The 19290-nt window shown below is 37.5% G+C and overlaps 2 protein-coding genes across 3 annotated transcripts in view; one reads left to right on the top strand and one right to left on the bottom strand.

The window, feature by feature from the left end:
• The window catches only part of MTREX (Mtr4 exosome RNA helicase), a 45836-nt gene extending 27828 nt beyond the window's left edge, over positions 1–18008 (top strand). The window contains exons 16-27 of the mRNA XM_068667869.1: positions 2093–2243; positions 4375–4547; positions 4860–4928; positions 8102–8230; positions 9629–9739; positions 10059–10247; positions 11355–11518; positions 12863–12968; positions 14202–14258; positions 14663–14825; positions 17354–17458; positions 17783–18008. Of these exons, the coding sequence (XP_068523970.1) occupies positions 2093–2243; positions 4375–4547; positions 4860–4928; positions 8102–8230; positions 9629–9739; positions 10059–10247; positions 11355–11518; positions 12863–12968; positions 14202–14258; positions 14663–14825; positions 17354–17458; positions 17783–17835 (1470 nt within the window). The 3' untranslated portion in view covers positions 17836–18008. The remainder of the gene's footprint in view (positions 1–2092; positions 2244–4374; positions 4548–4859; positions 4929–8101; positions 8231–9628; positions 9740–10058; positions 10248–11354; positions 11519–12862; positions 12969–14201; positions 14259–14662; positions 14826–17353; positions 17459–17782) is intronic.
• The window catches only part of PLPP1 (phospholipid phosphatase 1), a 59105-nt gene continuing 57699 nt past the window's right edge, over positions 17885–19290 (bottom strand). For both annotated transcript variants that reach the window (XM_068667871.1, XM_068667872.1), the window contains exon 6: positions 17885–18336. In XM_068667871.1, coding sequence (XP_068523972.1) covers positions 18211–18336 — 126 coding nt within the window. In that variant the 3' untranslated portion in view covers positions 17885–18210. The remainder of the gene's footprint in view (positions 18337–19290) is intronic.

The following is a 19290-nucleotide window of genomic DNA, read 5'->3' on the forward strand; positions in this document are numbered from 1 at the left end:
CTTGCTAACTGATAATAACTGATAATCTTGCTGATAATCTAACACAGCTAAGTTACGCTTTAAAGCAACGTAGCACTGTGAGGATGGATGATGGGGTTCATAGAGTGGTTTCAGCGGCATTTTGTCAGATCTCTGCTGCTCTGTAGATAGGGCAATGACTGCAGTGAGCTGGCAGGTGGGATCCAGCTGCTTTGGTTGATGCCTCACTAGAGCCATAAATGTTGGTGTTGGGAAGAATCTGTCCCCCTCTGAACTGGTACTGGCATAATCGCTGTGTCGTCCTGTGTCATAAATGCCATTCTTTAAATGGCCTTCTCTGTTTCAGAGAAGCAAGCTTCTTAGGGAGTGGCAATTTCTCTTGCCTAGAACAACTGATATATTTAGAATAATGGACGAGAGCATTGGGCACGAATCCTTGTTTCAGGTTTAAGGAAAAAGTTGTGCGTTGGTTAGCATCAGCAACAGAAGTTGTCTGGCCTTCAAAAATCTGTAGAAACTTCAGATTTCCTGAACACACTGCAGCTCGGCTGTTGATCTTGCCCCTATTGACACAAGTCTGTTTTATCAGAATCCCATCTGAGGTAATTTCAGAACTGATGGGATTAATTTAAATGTACGTTTCATTATTTAATTAAAGAGATATTTTTGTTCTCCGGTGCATCTATTGATTAAAAAAAAAATAAAACACCTACTTGTGTATTTATCACCTATACATAAATACAATATAGAATCATTGAGTGAGTCTCTAGCTACAGAAAGCAAAATGTTAGATTATTTGATTTATCTTACACTTGGTTTACGTTATTTTGTTACTTCCTTGATACAAACATTCAGTAAAGGGTTCTCTGTAACAGCTTTTGTTTTGTTTTGTTTTGTATTTTTTTGGTGTGGGGGTTGTTTTTTGTCTGTTTTTTTTTTTGTGCTGCTTTAGTCGAAGCATTAAACACCACAGTTGGTGATTTCATACTTCAGAAGTTTCTGGTCTCTGTCATCTGGTCACAGTGACTTCTTACTCATTTTATCAGTATGGCCTTCTGTGCTGATACTTGAGTTTGTTTCTGCTTAGAGAGGTTGTAGTGTGGCAGTCTTCTGCCGCGGTTCTGCTGTGTGTTCTTTGAATAGCTGGTTGGTTTCATTATTATTATTATTATTTCATTATTATTATTATTTCATTATTGTTATAAACATTTAATTGGTATATATTAATTCTTCCTTTTGGTTAAGAACATAAGGAAGCTGTGGTACTTCTGTCTAGTCCAGTACCTGTTTTTTGACAGGATGGAAGTAAATTTTCTTAGAAGATAAGAACGGGGAAAGGAAGTAGCAAGGGGATACCTCCACAGAATAATTCCTCAGCATCTTTTAATGTTAAAAACGTGATTTATGCTATTTATGTTATTTAATGTTATTTAAAATACATGTAAACAGGAGCTTATTTTAAATAAATAAATGAAGTCAAACTTCACAGAATCCTTGAACAGAGGTTGGATGGGACCTCTGGAGGTCACCTGGTCCTGAAGCAGGGCCACCTAGAGGAGGTTGTCCAGAACCATGTCTGGACAGCTTTTGTGTGTCTTCACAAGCAGAGAGTCCACAGCCTCTGTGGCACAACCTGTAAACTAATTTTAAAATTAGACATTGGTTAGGTTAAAGAAGCTGCAGGCTACTTATTCTTGAACAAACTTTCCAAGATATGAGTAAGTCTTACTCCTAGAGAGAAAAAAAGGTGTGGAAATAAGTTTTTCCAGTCTGTTAAAACAATGGATTTAATAGTTAATAACTATTATTTTAAGGTTAAAGTAATTGAACAAAATAATGAATTATGAGAAATGTTAAATGTTTCTTTTGAACTGTTCATGTATAGCATTGTAGTATGAATATAGATACAATGAGACATAAATGCTGTTACATGTAGGGCATAAGAAAGTGGTTTAGGATTTATATGAGAGAAATAATCTAAATTCAAGACAAGTTATATTACCCATCAAAGCAGTTGCTTGTATAAAACACTACATCATAACTTGCTTGATATGCTCTTGTATGCTGAAATTACATTTTTTTTAACTGAACAATGTTCTTGGATCTTTTTCAGGGTTCAGCTGATCCTCTAAACAGTGCATTCCACCTCACATACAACATGGTATTGAACTTGCTTCGAGTGGAGGAAATTAACCCTGAATATATGTTAGAAAAATCATTCTATCAGTTCCAACATTACAGAGCTATTCCAGGAGTAGTAGAAAGTAAGTATTGCATGTTATACAGCATGTTATACTCACTCACCAGAGTAAGTATAAAAAATACTGTGACTGTGAAGTAATCAATGCTTCTTTGTGCTTGTAAGGGGTGTGTACCTGGGTAGTTCTTGTTTTGCCTGTGAATCGTTGCCAATGCATTGTTTGCTATTTTATTACAATTTCAGGAAGAGTAATTTCCTCTCCTTAGGATCTTTGTTCATCTGCACTGTCAGTATATGACAAGAGATTTCCCTTGAGAGATAGACAAGAATGGTTATCCCACTGCTAATCTGTAGGACAGGAAGAGGGAGAATAATTTAAAAATTCTTGCAGCTTGGATGAGGTGCAGAGAAGAAAAGTCTCATTGTTTAACGACATATAGGACTCAGCTAAAAGAAGTATAATTCTATTGTCTCATTACAATCACACAAAAAACCTAAGGCATCAAGAGTAGTAGAAGGAAAAAAAAAAGTTCAGTTGAAATACAAAGCAAAATTCAGAGAGGACGGAGACACTGTTTGCATTCAAAAATCTGAGCCATGATCTTTAAATAGTGTGTTTTCATGAGCCAGAGGCAGTTTCCAAAGAACTCAGCCAATGTTTGAGAATGAGGCCTCTCTGAAAATTTAACCCAGAAGAATCTTAAGAATATAAGAGGTAGCTACTTCCCTTGCCACCAATGAACAAGCAGTTCATCTGTTTGATTGTTAACTGAATGTCAAGAGACAGTGTGTACACGTGTACCAACATGTGTAGGGTTGGTAGATGAGCAGAGCTGCGTTTTTGTCCTGATTCTCTTAGCAGGGTTTCTGTCAGCTTGCAGGTGTGTTATTTAAGACAGTAGTAGTCAAATAGACTATGTATTTCCTGAGGACCTGCCTGTTCCAATTGGCATGCCTAGATCTTCATTCTTTTTCTGGCATTCCAGCACTAAAATTGAAATAAAGAAACTAAAAAATAACTTCTCAAAATTATTTTCTTGGATTTTTTTAGTTTAGGCACTGTATCGGGCATTAGAATTTTGTAGTCATTTCAGCTTAAATCTAAAATACAAAGTAGAGAAGTGGCTGTTTGGGTCAATGTGCAAATTATGCCACGAGTATGAATTGCTAGCTTTTTCCTTAAAAAGCTGGCAGCTAAAAATAGGGAACACTTTCCTGAGTGGTGTCTCTAGTAGCCCTAGTGCAGTGGGATTTCTGAGTCACCCATATGCATTCAAATAGCTTGCAAGAGGGTGAGTTGGTAGAGAAGACAGAAATCTTAATAATGTGGCCTTTGTTTATGGTGACCAGTGGTGCGACCAGTGTGAGAGAAGGAAGCATGTTACTTATAATGAGAGCTGATTTGCCTAAATAAGGTGTGAAAACACTGTATTTGAAGAAGAAAATTTCAAAGTTTCAAACTGGTGAAATCAGAGCCTAAAACAGGTTACAAACTACATTGATTCTCTTGAGGGAAGTTGTCAGAAGATGTCTTTGCACAACATTTGTTTCATAGGAGAAAGTTGAAGAGTGCTGGCACACAGTGAATACCCTCTCACAGATCTTTGCAAGGCTTTACGGGACTTCTGTGCAACCCTATAACAGCAATTCCTAAGCAGTGGAGGACCCGACTTACAGGGGAGGGTCAGGCTGGGTGTTAGGAAAAGGTTCTTCACCTTGAGGGTGGCTGGGCACAGGGACAGGCTCCGCAGGGCAGTGGGCACAGGACCGAGCCTACCAGAGTTCAGGAAGTGCTTGGATAATGCTCTTAGACATGTGGTCTGAATTTTATTTTTTTATTTTTCCTGGGTGGTCCTTAGGGAATCCAGGAGTTGAACTTGACGATTCTTGTGGGTCCCTTCCAACTTGGATATTTTACAATTCTATTACTTCTATGTTTTTTCAAGCTTTTTAATAAATTGAATGTTTATTTTTGTTTTTTTGTTTGTTTTTTTAACTTCCAGTATATAATGCATAATATACTATAATATTTAACAGGCACAGATTTCTAGATTTCCAGAAAATGCATTATTGTACACAGAAAATGTGTGTTGAAAGGGGTCACAAAATATTGGTTATGTAAATCTGAAAGAGAAACCTTGACTTTTAAATCTGTAAAGTTATTCATGTCCATGAGATTTTACTTTCTATTATAGAGGTGAATAAACTGGAAGAACAGTACAACAAAATAGCAATCCCCAATGAAGAAAACGTGGTCATATACTACAAAATCCGACAGCAACTTGCAAAACTGGGTAGAGAGATAGAAGAATACATTCACAAACCGAAGTATTGCTTGCCATTTCTACAGCCAGGAAGACTGGTAAAGGTAATCTGATTTTTCTTTTTTGGAGGTTTTGTTTTCTTTTTGTTTCCAGTCTCTGTCTCCCTGTGACGTTTGCCGGCTTAATTTGTCTTTGCCAGTTTACCATCTTAAGCGGTTACATGTGTCCCACTAAGCAACTATTTTTACTTTTATTACATCTTTATTAAACATTCAACAGTGAAAGAAAAATAAGTAGTGTTTTCAAGATGAATAGTAGCCCATGACTGCTATTGTAAATATCAGAAATACAAAAAGATGCGCTTGTTGAGATGTAATTGTGTGTCAGTTATATATAACAATTTCTAATACTTTCAGGTGAAGAACGAAGATGATGACTTTGGATGGGGAGTGGTTGTTAACTTCTCTAAGAAATCAAATGTTAAGGTAAAATATGCATTCACTCTGTTAGAAAAATATGTATCTTACCAGTTTTGTCTTATTTTCAGAAAGTTAAATCTCCTCTTTTCTTTGTGGTTTTGCAAGACAAAAAATCTGCCCTTTCACCCTAAATTTAGAAAAAAAAAAAAAAAAAACAGGCCTTCCCAGAGTCAAATGAAACATGGTAGATAGGACAAGCCCTAAGTCCTGTGTTTAGTTTTTAATTTTGGTATATTTATGGAAGATATGCTTGCATCTGGGATAATAAGTTCAAAATTGACACTACAGGGTTTCAAAATGGTTTGCTTCTGAGACATCCACAGCAGTGCTGTCCTGTGATGTGCTATGTTGCTTAATCTCAGAAAAACTATGGAAGCAATGAAGGTTGAGAGCACAGGGAGATTGACATTTGGCCCTATGATAAATTGAGGAATTGTATCTTGAGTCCTAAGAGAGTGCCTGAGACAGGAGATTGCTTTTCCCCTGACTTATTGCTGTGGAGTTGAAGGTTGGCAAGTTAAAATTCAAAGAAAGCAAAATAATAGAAATGTGGAAGAAACTACAGAATGCAATGATGCAATTTAAGCCAGATTTGTTTTTCCTTCCCCAAATCCATTTTTATAGTTGGTCTCTGCATAACCCCAGAGATCATGTTTTGGTTCCCATTTCAAAATTGTTTTAATAGGCTACTCTACTGGCTAAACTAAAAACTAAGTTTAATGTATATTTTTCTGTGGTAGCATGTCTGCTGTAATTTTGGCAGTAGAGCTTTGGCATTAATTATTAGAGCTAAATGAGAAGTAGTCTTCGTCAAGTTCTAGTGGCGCCTGTATTGTTTGGCACCTTTTGGTGCTTCTCTAATATGTTCATCAAAGAGGACATGAGAAAAATGTGTCCATACAGAGCTTATTAAAAGAGATACTGTTTTGTATTTCCACCTTACCTTTGGAAAGGCAGATTTCTCTCTTCCTCAGGTTGGAAATCTAGACTGTTACTGCTGATGCTCAAATGTTTCTTCTAGACTGCTTTTTTCATAGAACCACATGAGAAAGAAAACAGATTTCTCCCTCACCCCAGCCTTTTTTTTCATAAAATTGCCAACTTCATTGTCACTGAAGGCGTTTCTACCTGTCACATGTTATCCACATATATATTTTGCCTTCCCTATCTAGCCTGTCTCGCTGTAGTATAAGGCCTTTAGATTTGAACATTAGCTTTGGAATTACAGTATGTTCTGGAGGTGACGGCTCTGGCTCCAGCAGTACTTTTTTAGTTAAGCCACACTACACTAGCAGCTGGATTGAATTTTTCCTTCTGAGTTCTGTGGAAAGAATGACAATAGGTGCTGAAAATCATGGAACTGACTTAAAGCTGTGTAAGTTTAAAATCAGTATGGAAAAATGGTTTCTATGAGCAGAGGCAAAACAATGACTGCTTAAAAAATCTGTTATTTCCTTATTCTAATAAGTCTATTCATTCATATGTCCTGGAACATGGATGCATTTTCCTGTTACTGTTTAATGTAGTAGTTCAGTTTACTTAATGATTATTGAAAATATGTCACTATTATGCTGTATCATTAAACTTTCATCCACTTTTAAGCTGTGACAGTTCTTTGGGTTTGCTTTCACAAATGATGTTGAATTCAGTCTGTATGACTGCTTTTCTTCAGTTGTCTATTTTTCTAATGTAGTCTTTTTTCTAGTGAGGAATACGCAAGAATTAAGGGTCACAGTGTATCATTTCACTGATTAATTCTTCATTGCAATGTGAAAGCAAAAGCACTTGTCAGTTCAGGTTTAATCATATTTACATGTTTTTCTAGCATAATTTCAAGATGCAGTATTCCACAAAATTGCAAATGGCACATTATTCTGAATTTCTTTGTGTAGAAAAAAAAAGAGTTCTAGATTAAATTGTCTGATCAGCATAATTAAATCTGTTGCTGTAGCTAAACTTACAGAGAGCAGTATTGACAGTAAATGTGAGAGACACACTCCTCATTTATTAGTAGGTTTGCGGTACAGTTACTGACAATAACTTTCTCTACATGTCCAGTTTGAGTATGTTCTGTAGCACATTATGTGCTTGTGTTGGTTCAGTCTCTTCGTTCAAGTCGGCGTTGTGCTTCCCATGGCGTTGGCTGGATGCTGATGGTATCTGTGTGGATATTGCTTTCAAGCACCAGTTCAGGGAGCAGCAGTGGCCTCTGCATCTTGTCTGTGGCTGCAGTGAGCGCCTTCTGCAAATGTAGGGCACAGTTCAGAGGAACAGTTTCTTCCTCAGCAAGTAAATGTGTTTTTTGAAGAAATGACCTAGCTTGTAGAACAGGATAACCCCATTTTTCTGTTTAACTTACTACGACAATTTCTTGCAGTACTTCTGAAAACCTCTTATAAATGTTGGATGGCTCCATCCTGTTTTGCGTGCAGTGAAAGCAAAATCATGTGTTGTAGATTTGGAATGAAAAATAGTCCGCAGGAAAACTGAACTTAGTGAACACAGGATTTCGTGAAGATTTTTAATCTCTTCCTCCCCAACCTGTATTTGGAAGGGGAAAAGCTTTTGTGTAATTGTTTAAAAGATGATGCCTGTCCTCAGTTCCACGTCTGTAATTCGGTTCTACTGGAAATCATAAAAATATTTTCTGATAGTAGGAGTGTATTGGAACTACTTCATTCCGTATCAATTTAGTCAAATAAATAACATGCATTTTTTTCTTTAATGCAGTATATAACTAAGGCTACAGCTTTACAAACTATACTCTTTAGCCACCATATCTGCATGTTTATATTCTTTAAATAGATGTCGGGTGGTACGTGTACAGTTTGGGGTGTATAAAGACTTGGCAAGATGCAACTTCCTGGCTCCTGCAGATAAAATCTGCTGTTTGAAATATCTTTAAGTGATCCTTGTTGTGGGGAAAAAAAAAAAAAACTTGAATTTGTAAACCTGTAGATGAAACAGACCTCCCTCCCTAAAAACCAGCAAAGTTCAGTACTGAGAGCATGATGCAAATACTTTGTGTTATGGTTACAGACGATGTAGCTCTTTATTAGTAAGCCAACATCTAGAAAAGATCTACCTCATCTCATGCCTTTAATAGTGAATAAAATCATGCTTTTTTCTTCTGTTCTCATTGATATCTTAAAATTATTGTTCTTCTTTGTCCTCAACAGCCTAACTCTGGTGAGTTGGACCCATTATATGTAGTTGAAGTGCTACTGCACTGCAGCAAGGAGAGTTTGAAAAATTCTGCTACTGAGGCTGCAAAGCCAGCCAAACCCGATGAGAAAGGAGAGATGCAGGTTTGCTATTAATGTTTATTCTCAATGTCTTATTATAAATTACTCTAAAGGATTTTATTTCCAAAGCATTTGCAAACTGTGGTAAAAGAGGGATAGATGCATCAAGAGAAGAGAATGCAGAGTTAGGTGTACAGCTCCTAAATGCTTGCTGATTTCACTGAAGAGTGAACTATTATTCATACTGAAGAAGTTACCTTAGCCACATTTGATACCATATCAGAAGTGCTTTGAAACTTAGCTTCTGTCACATCAAATACTTGAAACGGGAAGGTGATGAAAACTGCTGTATGAATATAGTTATTAAAATGACCTGTGTTTTATCTGCAGATAGTAAACATTTATAAGCTGTTTTCTGTCAGATACCTGTGCAGGGTTTTGTGGGCAGCGTATCTTTTCCATATTAAATTCGAGAATTTAGTTGGAATTTTGGTAATCCTTAAAGAGTCAATTTTAGCAGTGATATTTGACAGACACTTTTTTAAGACACCTTTCCATCCCTCGGAACAGAAGAAGAAATATTTTTTGGTTTCTTTTCCTTCTCTTTTTTCCCTATTCAGGCCCATTAGCTTTGTGAGTCTATTTCAGTCAAAAATAAAATTGAATTTTTTTGTTAAAAAGATTGTATTATTTAAAGTTTTCAGTTTGAAACCCTATCATTATCATTGTCAGATCAGACACAGTTATTCAATAATTCAGTTTATTCAGATGGTTTTTCCACAAATTCTGTTTCAAGCTTGAAATACAGTACTGATCATTCATGGCTTCTTCATGGCTTTGATGCTAATGAGTATATATTTGATTATTGTTAATCATCCTCAATTGTTAATATTCCTAGTTATGTTTATGACAATAATTTTCTGTTTTGGATTGTAAGAGTGATATGTTCGAGTAGAAAAAAGGCAAGGAAAGAATTGTCAAAAGTGATTAGAAATCATCATCTTGTAAAAGCTAAATATACCCCTGGAGTCTCCTTCCATATATAGGATAGTTCAGTGTTTCACTGCAGGACAGTTCAGGGCTTCATTGTGTATTTCAGTGGAATACAGTCAAGGAGTAAGTTCAAATCCAGTCTTAGTTGATATAAATATTGAGTGAGAGTACACTTTCATTAGTTATACCTACTTATTGCATTGGACTACAAGCAGTAGAAAAAATTAAATGTTTTTTTCCACTGACAGCCATTCTCCAGACTTAACTGAATGAATACTGAGTTTTCATGTTTGGCCAAACTGACTTTTATTCTGTATTAACTTTACCTCGCTACTCACATTTTTCTGTTTCCCCATGCTCCTTTATCCGCTGCTGTGTCCTTGTTTACTCAGTTTCCCTTTTCCTTTGTGAATTTTTGCAATGGAGCAGTAATAATTTACTGATTGGATACTGCATTCTTTTTGACAGGTTGTTCCAGTTTTGGTACATCTTCTCTCAGCTATCAGCAGTGTCCGACTTTATATACCAAAAGACTTGAGGCCTATTGACAACAGGCAAAGTGTCTTAAAATCTATACAAGTAAGTTCCATTGGACTGTTAAAGCCGTCTGATTTGATTAGTGTGGTACACTTGAATACGTGACAACTATTTCTAAAAAAATTTGTCTAAAGTTTGAGTCATTAAAGGTTTTAGAAGGGATTGGAAACCATGGATGTATGTCAGCTGTTTCTCCTTGTAAACAGTCATTTTAAATTGATTTTGAAAACTGCTGGAATATCACATGCCAGACTCTCACCTCTGCCTTTCATGTTCATATAACTGTAAAAGTTGATTTTTAAAAGTGTATTTTATTTTAGCATTACAGTCTTACTAAAAATAAACTTTTTTCCTCTTTTAGGAAGTACAGAAGAGATTTCCTGATGGAGTACCATTACTAGACCCTATTGATGACATGGGTATCAAAGATCAAGGACTCAAAAAAGTCATCCAGAAAGTAGAGGCATTTGAGCATAGGATGTATTCACATCCTCTTCACAACGATCCCAATTTGGAAACTGTATACAAACTTTGTGAAAGAAAAGCACAGGTACAAATACAAAACAGGAAGCTGTAGCTATAGCTGTATCTTGCTGAAGAGAGAGGCAGTAGTAGTTCCCTTTCTTGTTTTTCTTTTATTTTTGCAAAGCACAATTTTGTTCCTTTTTAAATCAAGTAAAAATTAATGAATCTTAACAACAAACTGTCCAAATCTGTGATATGCCCTTCGTTGATAAAGCTGGGAAGTTCACCTGAAAAGGTTCTTCAGAAGAAGTCATCAGGGACTAGAAAGTTACAGAGGTGCTACTAGAGTCCTTTTCACTCCATAGGCGTGGCACGAACGTGGTGTAGATAAAATGCTCACAGATAATTTAAACTGATCATTTTTAATATGCCTGTGCAGAGCTTTGTTGAGGTGACAGGGCCTGCTAGCTTGGGGAGAGTACTGTACAAACAAACCACTGTGCTGCTCCTTCCTCACTCCCGGCCTGGAAGCATACTTTTATAGAGTTGTACCCTACTGGAGTGAAACCAGTTACACACTAAAACAGCTCCTTTTTTCTGTGCTGCTCCAGAAGGCAAGTTCTCTGGGAGTCTTTCTACAGAAGTGACGTTAGTTACGTTATGGGCAGCACAGAGTTGTTTGTGGCAAGACCTGATGGACCAAGCAGCCTTCCATGAGGGTATCTGGACAGTACACACTGCTGTCAGGATGTTGACAATGACTTGATGAACTGTAAGACACTGGAGAAGCTGTAATTGCAGGAAATAATGTATTTGGTTTATATCTGATGGAGTAGTTCATGAGTAAGATGTAGTACTTGTTTCAGACAGTCATTGAGACCAAAGTTTCAACCAAAGATTTCTTCTGTCACTTTTTTTCATTTTTTTTTCATTCCCCTCCTGGGTAAGTATCTTAACTTCCCAGGCTTACCAAATTGCCAATGGATGAATGGATACAGTTGTGGATTTTTTGTTGTTATTTTGTTTTGTTTTTTAACTTCATTTTAAACCTTATTATCAATAGAGTTACAAAGTCCGTATATGTCCATCTACTGTAGTTCTGAGGCTGTAATGTATATTAAACAATGTCTTTAAACAGTTGAATCTGTTAATCAAGCAACATTTATGTTCTCTCCTTCTGACCCACCCCTAGATTGCTATGGATATCAAAGCAGCAAAGCGAGAGCTGAAAAAAGCCAGAACTGTCCTACAAATGGATGAACTCAAATGCCGCAAGCGTGTTTTGAGAAGGCTGGGGTTTGCCACATCTTCAGATGTTATTGAGATGAAAGGACGCGTTGCTTGTGAAATCAGCAGGTAAATGGTTACTGTGCAAGGTGCTTATTGTCATGCATACACACTTTGCTGTCCTTGCTGGAATTACTGTTTCATGTTTATGTTTTAATGTTATTAGACCATTAGAAAAAAGATTCTTACTAGACTACCCAATCTGTGTCACAAAAGGAATGTACTGATTAAAGCAATAAAGATGACACCTAAAGGACAAAATACAATAAATATTAAAACGTGGATGTTAAAATGCCAGAAAAATGGCCATCTTCTTACAGAATTCAGGCAGTAGTATGTGTTCAATGTTACGTGTTACGTGAGAGAATCATCTCAGTTTCTATTATCCCACTTGCTGGTACTGTTAACAGAGTCACTCACAAACATGGGTGTAACAGTGATTGTCAGTAATTACCAAGTCACTGACAGGTTTAAATACAGCTTAATTGGTTCCATAGGGCTGTTGGAACAAATCCATGGAAGTGATGCATTTCGCTGTAATGCATTTAGCAGGTATATATATGTATTGAAACATATAATAAAAGTTCCATGGAAACTCATGAATTGGACTCAGTACTTCAGGGTGTAACTCAGATATGGAGAGAATTGTGTATTTTTATAAGTTACAATGACTACTCTACTGCTTGTCTTATAGATAGTCTAGAGAGGTGCTACCTATATATCTGGCAAACTTTTCCCTGCAAAATTTGGTAGCAAATGGGTGAGGTGCATCAGGATTTTATCAAGTTCCTCACCTTCAACGACTGTTTGCTAATGAGTTCTGTATTTCTTCATTTAAAAAAGAAAGCAAAAAAACAAAATATGTTTTTCCCCATCCCGTGCATTGTCTGAAACTCCAAAAATAAAGGTGCAGTTGTATCAACAATTCAATGCATTATCCAAACAGTAGGTTTGGATTTTGTATCTGCATCATGCATTTCCTTTTTAGAATTTATGAAGAAGTCTTTTATTCTACAAGGAAATTGGAACGAATTTGTTCCTCTTCCATATCGTGGAAATACCCAGTTGAATCTCTTTGATCAGCAGCATTACCAATTTTAGTCCTTTTCATAAACTGCCTAATTATCTCCTCTGTTCTTTTCAATTTCTTGATGTCCTATCTGATAAAAGCTGTCGAAAGCAACTGTTAGTATTAACTTCTACGAACTATTAAGAGAGATTATTTGTAGTCTAGATTCATTTACATCACTCTGAAAAAGCTAATATATCTATTTTTGGTGTTCCATTAAGTAAAATTGAGAAGCTGTTGATTTTTACCTGTAGTCAGTTGCTTCACAAAACAGTCAATAGTACTTGATTTAAAAATTACAATTTTTTAGGTCTTTCCTCTAAGCTTCCTTCTCTTTATTTTAGTGCTGATGAACTTCTCCTGACTGAAATGATGTTCAATGGTCTCTTCAATGACTTATCCGCAGAACAGGCAACTGCACTGCTAAGCTGTTTTGTGTTTCAAGAGAACGTGAGTTACTTCTTGAATTCATGAATTCTAGACATTGCTGTCTACTGACAGTAGTACTTTTAAGTCAGTTCCAGCAATTGATCACAATGGTACAAGCCATTGCATATTTTATCATTTCCTAGGGGTTTATGACATAAATAAAAGCATTGCAACTTTAGGGCCAAAATCTCTTTCCTTGACAAGTGATGTGCTAACGGTTGTGTAACATAGCAGCAGTCTTTGTAACAAATCTGCAGCTGTTTCTCCTTCATGCACTGAAGCAAAATTAACAGTAGATTTGCAGCATACAACATGTGCTTGTGTGCCTGCCTACACACACCATACACCCAACAACCCACCCTTGTCTTTTAACAGATTGGATAATGTCAAGAAAATAATTAAGTGGTATCTGCTCCTTCTGCTCTGGTGTGAGGGTATTTCTAATTGAGACATGCCTGTGCTGTTATTTGGATATTGCCCTTGACTTATTGAAGGAAATGGCAATATTAGATGGAATTGATTAGATGGACATTTAACATCTGATGCCTTAGTTTTCCCACCTGCAAGCTATATAGAAATTTACTGGCATCAGGAAAATTCAGTAGAAATAAACTTCCGTATAGAATTCCCATGCAGATGGCTAGCAAGTCGTATCACTCAGGTTGATTTCAAAGATGAAAAGTAGTAATGCTAACAAATAAATCTTGTTAGCAGAAGGGATGCTAAGGTAAGCCATTGTTCATAAGCAACAGAAAGTTTAAGTATCAGAACAAAATACTGTGGTTCACTCAGCAGTAGTACTCAAGTCTAAATAGGTAGAACGTTAAAATGTTGCTGTACTTGAATAGTTGCATTTTCTTACATAACCATTCATGTTTAAGTTATTAAAATAACTTTTTATATTCTGAACAAAAAGCTAGTAACACAGATAAAGTAATAAATGCCGAGCATTTTGGCAATTCAAAGCTATTGAACAGCAAATAGGGGGAATTATTGCGGTGTTCAGAAAGTAAGTACTTTTTTTCTTCTTACTGATATGTTCATGAATGATTTGTTTCCTGGTATAATTTTGAGAAACAAGCACTTGAGGAATTCAGTAGATTTAAGAGTGTTTGATAATACGCTTGAGAAGTCACAGGAATAATTTAAGATGGCATTAGCATAGATTGTAACTTCTGTTTTTGCACCTGATTTGATTTAGGACAAATGTATGGGAGTGCATGATGTTATTTAGTTAAATATCTTCTTTTTCAGTCCAGTGAAATGCCAAAATTGACAGAGCAGTTGGCAGGACCACTTCGGCAAATGCAGGTAATCTGCCTATTAGAAATCTGCCTCAGCTCAGGGTTAATACTAACGTGTTTTAAGTTCATTGTACAAAAAGCGCATGATGAGGACTTGGTTTTGGACTTGGCTGCCACTGATTGCATGTGGTTTTGCTGTGTGTAATAATAAGTTGTCTTGTTCACAATAAATCTTAATTCTAATTTAGAACGTGCCTTTAAAAACTGTATAAACTTGCTTACAGCACTGTAGCTGTTAGTGCAGGCACATCTAAATAGTGATGTGATCAGTGGTTTATTTTTTGGAATAATTTCACACTAGAAAGGAAACTTTGTCTTGTGTACAGTATCTAATACTGTGCAAACAATTCTGTTGGTTAAACACTTAACGTGTTGAAGCTTATTGTAAACTTTAAATATTTTATTTTAAAGGAGTGTGCTAAAAGAATTGCCAAGGTATCAGCAGAAGCAAAACTGGAAATTGATGAAGAAAATTACTTAAATTCTTTCAAACCCAACCTCATGGATGTTGTGTATACGTGGGCAAATGGAGCTAGCTTTGCTCACATCTGCAAGATGACTGATGTCTTTGAAGGTATGTTAATCAGTTCTTCTTTGGGGGGATGACAGATATACAAAAATGTCTGAGTTCCAAATAGCCTTATAATAGATCACAGACTTTCTTAATTCTGATATATTAAAGTGTCTGCATGGCTAAATCCAAGTGGGAAATTTGTTTACTATGTATTAAAATTTATAGTTGCACTGCTGGTAAATTAGAACCTGCAGAAGACTTAAGGTATCTTAATTTTTTTTTAATTGTCCATAAAACTCAGAAATTCTAACCATTGCAACAAATGGTAATGGTTACCTTTGCTAGTTAGAGCAAAAATACCACATTCCAAGTGCTTGCCATTAAGAAAGAAGTACAGCTTTTACACTTCTCATTACATTTAAAGTATTTATTTGCTTATTAAGTTGAAAGTTCCTCCTGCTATCATAACACTGACAGAAGTGAGAGGTGGCAACCGATTCTGTTTTGGATGGGTCATAGCAGCAGTGCAGAGCAGGTATTTGAAAAGCCTGGATGTAAGCTGTCACCTGGGCTAATTTTGTTCCTAAAATCAGAGAACTAGAAGCTGTCCCTTCAGGAGGGGTACTCAGGATTTCCCATTATGTTAAAAGTAGAGTGACTTTAAAGCCCAGGTGCTTCCTTAAAACACAGACCATTCAAGTTGAAGGTCTCACCAGAACAAAAACCTAATTTCTTCTTTTATCAAGTATGTTGAAAGTTGTGAAGGGTAGGATTGGTTCCCCACTCTTACAATTCTGTGTGTAGTGACCGATGCTGGAAATCCCTTGTGAAGTTACTCCTGTCACCATTGCCTTGCTCTCTCCAATGCTGTGTACATGGTTACACGGGGGAGGCCTGAACACAACTGCATTCGTGTGTTTAGAAATTCACTTCCTAGACCCAGGAACCTCCTAAACCTGTCTGCCTGAGACCAACAGGAATCCTGGCAGTCTTCTAATGCTGCATTCTGCAAGTGCCTCGTGGAAATTAATGTCTGAGCCTTACATCTGCTGCCAATGCATCTTGAGCGAGGGGAACACAAGAACAGCAGTAGCTGCCTTGTGTTTTTGTATGTCTGCTCTTGACTGTTTAGAATATGCAGGGCAGTGACATTTCCTATCTATCCTGTTTTGGTTAAGGCTAGTCAGTCCACTTTGTCCTAGTCTTTTGGCATGCTTGATTAGAACAGTGCAGACTCCTTCAAAATTAAATCTTAAGGGTACATTTTGAGGTCAGTTCTTGTGGCAGGAATTGATGTGTGAGTCTTCCCTCCACCCTGTAATGGACTGATTTGTCTCCGCATTGTCCAGAAGGACGGGAAGCGTTCAGACATCCCTTGTCACTTCCCTAAATGCAGTGTGGTATTACTGAATCACAAGAGTTTGCACAGGTTACCCAAGTTGTCACAGTGAGTTAAGAAACAAAAATAAAAACAAATGCAGGTTTTTATTTTGATAAAAATCTTTATATAAAGTATCAGTGTTTCCTGACTTAATTTCCACAGGGGTTGTTCCCCTGTTGTATAGGATTACAGTGCTCTTCTCCTCTTTGCCTTCCAGGCAATGTGGAATGAGCAGGGATGAGTTGCTGAGCACAGGGAGCCCTGGCTTCACTGCTGTGCGTTCATTGCAGTAAGGAGGCAGAAAATGGGCCAGGCAATTAGAGCTCACTGGAAGCCACCCACCACTTCTGCTTTTTAACTTGGCTTTTCAGGAGCTCCCAAACCCAATAAGAAGTGTTTTTCTGGATGCCTGTGTTCTTCATGGGCGAGAGACCTGTGCTTTGTGCTGCCACCCAGGCAAAGGGGCCATAGCAGAACTTTCTGCATGGGAACCTGGAGTTCATGGGTTAATGAAAACGAGCTGTCATTAAATTGAAATGTGTTGGGAAGAAATGGAGATCGCTGCATGACAGCGGGAGAGAAGACTGGCTGAACTGAGCCAAGTGCCCTGTTAATCAGGTCCAGATTGACGGTTTTGTGGAAGCAAGTGTAGACAACAGGTATTCATGGTAGTGGTCCATGCATCTGGCGAGCACAGCTGCCTAAGGCAGACAGTTTACTGTCTCTACCATCCAAACAACTCAGACTAATTTAAAAAAAAAACAAGCGGGAACCTAGTTCAGGATGACTAACATTGTGGTTCTTAAAGCAGCAGACGTGTGCAAGTAGCACGTGTGAGGGAGGTCCTGACAAATACTTGCAAGAAAAATCTACTGCGAATTACCAAACTAAGTCTCCTCAGCAGAGAGTTAGAGGCTGCAAAAGCATTAAAACAAAACAAAATCAGGACAGGACAAACAGTAACTTCAAGCAGCTGCCTGATGGGAAAGGGTACAAAACAAAGTGAGCTAGGACTACACATGGCTTAAGCCACATGGCTGGTGCACATTTGTCCAGGTGAGTTCTGAACAGGGCTGGAGAAAGGTGTATTGCTTTGTGTCAAAGGGGGCTGAAGGAGGGGGGGAGGGGGGCTCAAGGAGCTGAATCCTTCAGTGAAGTGTTGGTCAGGAGATGCAAAGTAGTCAGTCTGTAACTCTTTTTTACACAGGGAGCATCATTCGTTGTATGAGAAGGCTGGAGGAACTGCTGCGGCAGATGTGCCAGGCTGCAAAAGCTATTGGAAACACAGAGCTGGAAAACAAGTTTGCAGAGGGTAGGTATTTAAATCCCACAATGTAAGTTATTCTGTAAAGCATAAGAAAGGCAAGCCTTGGGGTTGCATTTTTTTTTGACTAATTGACTTCATGGTAAGGAAGTCTTGCTCTTTGTATAAGGTAACATGTCAGAAAGCTTTTACCTAGATAAGTAGTTAAGTAGTGTTGTTTCTGTGTATGTAGCAAATGCATGACTGGAAATTTAAGTACAATGCCTTTCATTTAAGGCTTACAACTTGTTGTTACAGCTGTACTTGTAACAAAATAGAATTGTTTCAATTATAGTGGTAGATATTATTTTTTTTCTCTTTCTTGTTTTACAGGTATTACAAAAATCAAGAGAGATATTGTTTTTGCTGCAAGCCTTTACCTGTAACAGAAGGTGTATTCTGAGGACGATACAAATTCAACTCCCACTTCACATCTTCAGTCAAGACATAGGTTTAATTGTGTGTATTTAAACCACAATAATTTCAACAAGGCATGTACAAACAGCAGTGTATGTCGTAGAAGTGTTACCACATTTTTAATAAAAATTTACAGTTTGAATACCTTCCGTTTGTTTCTTTAAGCAAGAGCTTGAACCAACAGCAATTTGATTTTTAGATATACATAACTGTAGTAAGTGTTACTATATACAGGAAAAGTGAGCATCCAAGAGCAGCAGCAGTCCCTTAAAGGCATTTACTTATATTACATAGTTGACTGATGAAATTGTTTTCCTTTCAGAGACAGGTGAAGTGATCATTCTTCATGGTTGATGATTGCTGCCAAAGTGATTTCCATTTGTTGGCGTCTCATGCAGGGTTGTATGGGAATCTTCCTTTGGTTGAAACGTGCATCCTCTCACTTTGAAGAAGTCAGACACATACACCACCTAAATGAACAAATCAGCATAAGCTCTTCCTCTTGCAAACAATGGGTAAATGCTTGTACAGGAAACTATCCTTCAAACTCTAACCTAAGTTAACAAAATCTAAACAGATTAAACCAACAGAAAATTGCTGGAAGAGCTTGTGCTTTCAGCTGAGCAAGTGTTGGGTTTCTCATAACCATCACTTATTTGCAGCTGGTGGTCTTGATCTGATTCTGCAGCTTGCTGTTCCCCCACCCCCCACATCCTCCTTCTCCAAGTCATACCAGTACAGGCACTGGATACAGCGCTGCATCCAGTATAAAAAACCTCCTGTGATCCTTTCCCTCCCTACAGGGCCTCTTCCCCTCCCACTGCACACCTGAGACCTGCAGAAGGCAGCTGAAGGTGGCTGAGGCAGCCACATTCCATACTGGGGGCTGATTTACCACCCACGTGCTGCTTTAGCTGCATACTCGGTGCCTTTCAGCTTCCACTTCAGTGCTGAATTCACTCTGTGCAGTGCACCATTCCTAGTTCTCCAACATACTCATTTTCTGCTTCTGGAGATGAATGCTTCTTTCAGATTTTTTTTTTTTTAATTTCCCTTATCTTTCAACTCCTCTTTGTTCACAGTAATGCCACTTTATACTCATTCTTGCATAATCGAGCATCTTTTTTAAAACATCCTTTTAATCCCGAATACCTTTTCCATAATAGAAGTGCCCTGCACCTCTTTGGTTCGTGGCATTTCTCACTGCCTGCAACTCTTCTTAGAATTTGGGGTTGTATCAAAACCCTCCTTAACAGAAAGTTGTTAAATAACAGATAGCAAAGCCATAGCAGGCCTGGGAGACCATACAAACTGCACCAATTCATTCTAGCAATCCAAACAAACAAACAGAAAAATCAGTCTGAAAACAAACTATCCCTTCCAGGTAAGCCTCAGTTCTTGGTAACTTCACTGATTTCAATTAG

This window comes from Anas acuta, chromosome Z (assembly GCF_963932015.1).
Source record: "Anas acuta chromosome Z, bAnaAcu1.1, whole genome shotgun sequence".
NCBI lineage: Eukaryota > Metazoa > Chordata > Aves > Anseriformes > Anatidae > Anas > Anas acuta.